Raw genomic sequence first — 7,109 nt, forward strand, 5'->3', positions numbered from 1 at the left:
CGCCGGCTGCTGCCAGATCAGCAGGGACGTGTCCCGGTACCGGAGACTAGGAAAAGAAGCTGCCAGGGCCTTTTCTGCCAGTGGAGGGCGACAGCGAGGACCAAAAACAGGGGGTCCAGAACCAGAACGACTGGGACCTGGCAGACCAGGAGGAGGAAGAAGACTAAGGTCTTCCACTGGTGTTGACTCCTCCACAGCTGGTAGGTCACTGTCTGTCATGGTCGCGTTGATAGTCCCTGAATCAGGCTGGACCAGCTCAGGTCCAGGTCTAGCCCAGCCATGATCGAACGCCTGATGACCACAGCACCTGAAAGGAACACAGTGACTTTTACTAATGACTATAACAATATAATTATATGCAGTATGCAATCTTTCTTGGACTTTTATCAAGTAAAAAAAACATACGTTGAACTATCAATAATTCACTAAAGAAATAACATAATAACATACTGTATTGACTTTTGTGAAAAAAATTACATATACAATGGGGGAAATAAGTATTGAACGCATGAACTTTTTTGTCATTACATTTATTTCCAAAGATGCAATTCATGTGACATTTCTTCCAGACACTGGTATTAACTTAAATAATCCACACATAAAAAGAAATCACAACATTCAAATCCATAAATAGTGATTATGTGGAATTAAGTGCAATAACACAGGAAAAAAGTATTGAACACACCATGGGAAAGCTGTATAGTTTGGCAAGGAAAGGCACCATACCATCTCAAAGCTGAAAGTAATTAGTCTTTGTACTTCCTATAAGTGCAAACCAACATCAGCTGTGTTAATGCTAATTGATGGCCCTATAAACAGGTTGTTTTTTCACCAAGTAGTCAAACAAGACACATCTCATGATGGGTAAAAGCAAGGAGCTCTCTCAAGACCTTCGCAACCTGATTGTTGCTCAGCATCACAATGGAACTGGTTACAGACTTATCTCAAAGCATCTGAGTATTCCAGTAAGCACCGTTGGGGCCATTATCCGCAAGTGGAAGAAGCATCACCTTATCATCAACAGGCCGCGCACAGGAGCTCCTCGCAAGATTTCTGATCAGGGAGTCAGAAAGATGGTCAGAAGAGTTCTCAAAGAGCCAAGGACCACCCGGAAAGCGCTCCAGAAAGACATGGAGGCAGCAGGTACAAGTGTTACAGAGAAAACGATAGGCAATGCACTCCACCGCCATGGCCTCTATGGACGCTCAGCCCGCAAGACTCCATTCCTCAAAAAAAGGCATGTTGAAGCTCGTTTAAAGTTTGCTAAACAGCATCTGGATAAGCCTGTGGAATACTGGGAGAATGTTGTCTGGTCAGACGAGACCAAAATTGAACTTTTTGGCTGTCATACTACACACCATGTTTGGAGGAGAAATGGCACTGCACATCACCCAAATAACACTATACCAACAGTGAAGTTTGGTGGTGGAAACATCATGGCATGGGGTTGTTTCTCATCTCGTGGTACTGGCAGACTTCATATAATTGAAGGAGCAATGAATGGAAACATCTATCGGCAAATTCTTGAGATGAACCTGCTGCCATCCACCAGGATGATGAAGATGAGACATGGCTGGACCTTTCAACAGGACAACGATCCGAAGCACACGGCAAAGTTGACTCTCGAATGGTTTAAAAAAAAGAAAATCAATGTGTTAGAATGGCCCAGTCAATCACCTGACTTAAATCCGATTGAACATTTGTGGAAAGAACTAAAGAAAAGGGTTCACCAGAGGGCACCAAAGAATATTCAAGATTTAAAGACAATCTGTACGGAGGAATGGGCAAAAATCACACCTGAGCAGTGTGGGCGATTAGTTAATACATACAAGAAGCGTCTGGAAGCTGTCATTGCAAACAAAGGCTTCTCCACAAAGTATTAAACGAGTCTCAGATAGTGTGTTCAATACTTTTTTCCTGTGTTATTGCACTTAATTCCACATATTCATTATATATGGACTTGAATGTTGTGATTTCTTTTAATGTGTGGATTATTTGAGTTAATACCAGTGTCTGGAAGAAATGTCACATGAATTGCATCTTTGGAAATAAATGTAATGACAAAAAAGTTAATGCGTTCAATACTTATTTCCCCCATTGTATATATATACTGTATATATATTCATTACGAGGTAGTAAGTGACACTTTCTTTCCTATTCTCCAGGAGGTTCCACTCCAAAGTGTTCCAATCATGTTGGGCGGGCAGAACAATGTTGACGGGGGACAAACACTGAACAAAAATCAACAGCAACAAACCATAAGAGAATTTGGTACTGTGGAAAATCATCAAACATTCTACAATGACACCATTCAGAAAATTTGGGAAGGCAGTCAGAGTTTATTGGAGACGGACTACCTGGACTATAACCACAAAACCGGACTGTTGCGTCAAAGGCTGGGTAACACCAAGGGTATCTTTGAGAACATGGCTCTACCTGACACTTACCTTCATGACTACTTTTCACAGGTACAGCATAGTTGCCTTGTATTTACTAACATTAATCTATTTACTCATCTGTTTACTTATTCTATTTCTCTTAACAGAAAGCAGTTCTTGCAGAGGCAGTGAAGGATGATTTGTTGGATTTTAATTATGAAGGTCAAGGCTCCCCTGCTGGTTCAGTGGGATGCTGCAGCCTCCTGGAGTCTGACAATGACCTACAGTTCTTAAACGATTTGGGGACAAAGTTCAAGATTCTGGCCGACATCTGTTTGCCTCCAACGCCTAAATCAACAACGACATTCAAAGAAGTTCTTCCATCTGAGCCAGTTTTTAAGTCCCAAACTAAGCACACGGTTGACATGAAAAATATGAATACAAGAGTAGAAAATGAGGTAACCACTGTTGACACCCCCAAACTGCCTCCGACGCAACACTCCTCCACGACACTTTCTCAGACTAACGTAACTAACTTCAGTCATTCTGCTAACATTAACCATTCTGCTAATATTAACCATTCCTCTAACGTTCATCACTCTTCTACTTTGCCGTCTATGCCAATCCAGACTGTTGTCCTACAGCAACAGCCCATGTACTATACAACCAACTCTGTCCTACAGCCGGTGCAATATGTGGTGAACCCCCAGCTGCAGTCCACGGTTCTTCTAGCAGATGGGACCCCTGGGTCAAATTACCAGGGTCTGTATGTAGTCAGTGGAGCCCACAGTCCTCCTGGAATTAATCTACCCAAAAAGTCATCCTCTGGTCTACTCTCCAAAGGAGTCGAGAGTCCTCAAAGCCCTGGTAGCCCTACCAATGTAGGCAGCCCTAAGCAGTTAGTACCAGGAGGTCCCAGTGTGGATGGCTGGAAGGTAGTGGGGCCAAATCCAGACGGTAATTATACAATAGTAAAACAGAAGAAAAAGAAGCGTTCAGCCTCTTTTAAGGGTTCTTCACCCAAAGATGCTGTACTGGTCAAAGAGGCCGCTTCCCCTCAGGGGACATTAGTTACAGCGGCCTTGGGAAGTGTGAGTGGCATTCTGCCACGTCACACTGTGGTTCAAGACGGGAATGTTATTACTTTAAATCAAACTGGGCAAACGTGGGTTGGACTGCCGGAGCCAATGGGATTAGGACCAATGACTGCTTTAGGAGTTGGTGTTGAGCAACAAAGTGTGGCTAGTGTTGGGACAGTTGGTGTGAATCAGTTTCATAAAGTTTCTTTAGAAAAAAGAGAAATCAGGGCTGTTGAAAGTACATCTATACCTCATTATCAAGGAACAGGCAAAACAGTCAAGGTTAGAGAACTGAAGATTTAATCTCCAGAGAGTGTCCCATGTGAGAATCAGAAACATCTCAAGGGTTAAAGGTTTGAGAAGCTGATTCATGACAGGAAATTATTAAAAGTACCATTCCAAAGGTATCAAGTGACGGAGCAGGCGTCCATTGATTGATGAGCAACTATGATGCAGATATTGTGTTGTTGATGCTAAATTAGAAGGAGAGTGGTGTTCAGAACGTCACATAGTCATAATGTTAAGTCAATGTTTGGGTACTTAGGTACAACTGTGTGTCATCTGCGTAAAGTTGTATTTGTGTACTGTGGTGGTGGACAAATGATATATTAATACTTGACTTAGATGATTGAGATTGTTATTATTTGATCGAACAAATCAGAAAAACATCTGGTTCAAAATGTGGAGAGAAAATGAAGCTGTTTGATGTAAACTCTCACACGAATCAGGTTTGTCACTGTTTCCTTCCTCTAAGTTGATTAGGATAAGTCAAACCTGACATCACAGGTTGATGGAACTCAGGATTAGATGGATGACAGACACCACTCTGTTTGAATGAAAACTTTGTTGGTCAGGCTCTAAAGCAGTCTGTTTGAATACTTGCTAAACCTACTCTTGGTGTTACCACATAGTAGCTGCAACACTTTGCCTTTACTGCCCCTCAATAACCTCAGGCTTTACTACATTTTCCTAGCAGAAACCAGCAGCTGCATCTTCACCGAGGCAACTGTTTCTACTGAAATTTCTGGCTTTTTTTATTTTATTTTTTTTGCATTAACTTGTTCTGAAAATTGAGTATTGTCAGATTTATGAGGATTCCTTTTTGTGATTGCATGGGGGAGGTGAGGGGTGAGGATATGGGATTATATTACCTATCACATAGTACCAGTGATTACAGTCCCATTACTTGGTTAACGTGAATAAATGTGTCATTGTACATTGATTAAAGTGTGTTGTAAGATTTTTTTATATTGGTTTTCACATTTTGTTCATATTTACCTCCAACATGTGGGCAGAACACCAATTTATTGGCACACATTGGTACAAACTTGGCACTGGATGGAGGTCATTGGTTTACATGTGGCGCTGGAAGGCAAAAAAAAAAAAACTGCAGACGACAACAACACACAGGGTCTACTGTAAGGATTCACCATTGACATGGCAGGAAGCAGGTGGGACCCAAATGCAGTACTGGAGAGACCCTTTCTAGTGCAGGTAGTTTATTTGAAAGTGCAAGGCCAAAACAACAAAAACTCACTTCTTCACAAAACCAGGAACAAGGCATAAACCAGACAAGGAACGAACTACTAAGTACAAACTAAGAACTCGAAGCACACACTAAGCTGAGCACAGGAACAGCTACAATGATCCAGGACAGAGCGAGAGAGAGGTATATATACAAAGGGCACCAGGTGATACGAGTGAGACTAATCACAGAGACACAGGTGAGTGTGATCACACTGATTACCCCACACAACAGATAGACCTGACAGTCTACGTCCAAACAATTGGAGCTTAAATAAATATTCAGTTAATGTGCAACATTTACAAACAACTTTCTGATTTCTTAATGCACATTTATACACTCATCCAGCTCTTGATGTCATTGGAGTTTCAATTTACATTGAAATGAAAATATATTGTTTTATGGCTTTAGTTTTGAACCAACAACTGTCAAAAAATCAACATGTTCTAAATTGTATCGTATTTCTTCTTGAGCCTGCTGTCACATGTGATTGTCACATCTGCCTTGTTATTATTCTTCTGATGCTGCTGCGGTTGAATTCAACTTCAACAGTGTCAGGTTGGTTAATCACTGCCTTATCAGACCCAGTCAGGGAGTTCCGACAGAGACAGATTGGAATACATGAAAATTGATTCACAAAGAGACAGTTCATTGGCCGGTCATAACATCTGAATCTTTACATCTTAAACCAGTCATGGAAACACATCTCCATGAGATCTTTGTTGATAGTGTGGACCAGATGTGTGTCTTAAAGAAGCCTGAATGCTGAGAATGACTGAACCCTTTCGTTCTCATGTCACCAGGCATTTGCTCTGTTTTGCCTCGAGGGCTTTTCTGTGCAGCTGTCATGCCACCACCTACATTTCACTTAATTAAATCACCTTGGCATGAAGAGCAGTGACAAGCTTGCTGTCTCCCAGCCCCATCAATAGAAAGCTGCGCCTTTGATGTGCAGCACCGTTGACGGGAGGCCACCTTCTGTAAATGTGTCTTTTAGTATACCTTAAAGTATACAGAAGAACCCACAGGCAACGGATCACTTCTGAACCTAGGGTGTGATAGGAACCATTGATTAGGCACTCAGCATTTTTCAAAGATGTCAAGGAACCCATAACTACAGCAGTGTTTTGTGGAATTACTTCTAGTAATGGTAAAAAAAAAAATAAAAAAAAAAGTTCATTGGAAATTTGTATAATGAATGATCTTGTAGTTTCAACTTGCTCAAAATTCAGTCAGTTCTGTGTGGAACTTGGGCCTGTTTAGTTGAACAAAACTCTTATACACTAGAAAAACATACTGGATCACTTCATTATTTTTCAGTGTTTTGCTTGTCAAAGTATTAACAGTAATAAAAAATATTTTTCAGACCAATTAGGGTAAACTCAGTGGTTGGAAGATCATTACCTGAAGCAAAGACTTATTATCTATATTTCTTGCCAGTTTAAATTCAATTACATTTTATTTATAGAGCACATTTCATACACAAGGCAAACTCAATGTGCTTTACAGTGGTTTAAACCATTAAAATATCAAGAGAGCAGGAAACCAAGAAAAAGAAAGAAGCGGTAACAGTGGTAAGTGCCGCCTGCCCTTATGAACCCTCGCATCGGCTAAGGAACAACTTCCCATGAAAAAATCCTAGGGTTAAAAAAAATGGAAGAAACCTCAGGGTGTCAGACATAGGAGAGACAGAGGACATTTACTTTCAAATGTTTCTTTGTTTGAGGACCAAGAATGTAGTGGCCAGACACTGGGATTGGTCCATTTAACATCAATAATCTCCAATTATTGTGAATGCAATGGCCACAGATGTTTATGAAGGTTTGGTCCACAGCTGAACCTATCTGAGTTACTCATTTTCCAGATTATTGACACGGACAGTCAGAGAGGGAGGGAAGGAGGGTTTGCAGGGAGGAGGCAATCGTCGGAGTTTGGAGGTTATGTATATATAAACATCAGTGACCGTCTGTCCGTCTCTTGTCCATCAGATCATCATGCTTCGTCCGTTGCATTGTCTACTTCTAGCTTCTGCTGTGCTCCTCTGCAACTCCGCCCCGACGGTCAGTGACTTTTATGAAAAATATATGTAGTGAACAAAAGTGATACAAAATGGTTATATATATATAT

General features: G+C 41.1%; 2 protein-coding genes across 2 annotated transcripts in view; both read left to right on the top strand.

The window, feature by feature from the left end:
- Window positions 1–2,169: 2,169 nt before the first annotated feature.
- LOC103399844 (desmoglein-1-alpha-like) lies at window positions 2,170–6,464 on the top strand. Its single transcript, XM_008338469.3, has 2 exons — window positions 2,170–2,468; window positions 2,546–6,464. The coding sequence occupies exons 1-2, from the start codon at window positions 2,193–2,195 to the stop codon at window positions 3,758–3,760; spliced, it is 1,491 nt and encodes a 496-aa protein (XP_008336691.1). The 5' UTR covers window positions 2,170–2,192; the 3' UTR covers window positions 3,761–6,464.
- Window positions 6,465–6,887: 423 nt separating this feature from the next.
- Window positions 6,888–7,109, top strand: part of ttr (transthyretin (prealbumin, amyloidosis type I)) — a 3,702-nt gene continuing 3,480 nt past the window's right edge. Inside the window, exon 1 of the mRNA XM_008338470.2 lies at window positions 6,888–7,042. Within this exon, the coding sequence (XP_008336692.1) occupies window positions 6,977–7,042 (66 nt within the window). The 5' untranslated portion in view covers window positions 6,888–6,976. The remainder of the gene's footprint in view (window positions 7,043–7,109) is intronic.

The sequence above is a fragment of the Cynoglossus semilaevis genome, chromosome 2 (assembly GCF_000523025.1).
Source record: "Cynoglossus semilaevis isolate Cse_v1.0 chromosome 2, Cse_v1.0, whole genome shotgun sequence".
Classification (NCBI taxonomy): Eukaryota; Metazoa; Chordata; class Actinopteri; order Pleuronectiformes; family Cynoglossidae; genus Cynoglossus; species Cynoglossus semilaevis.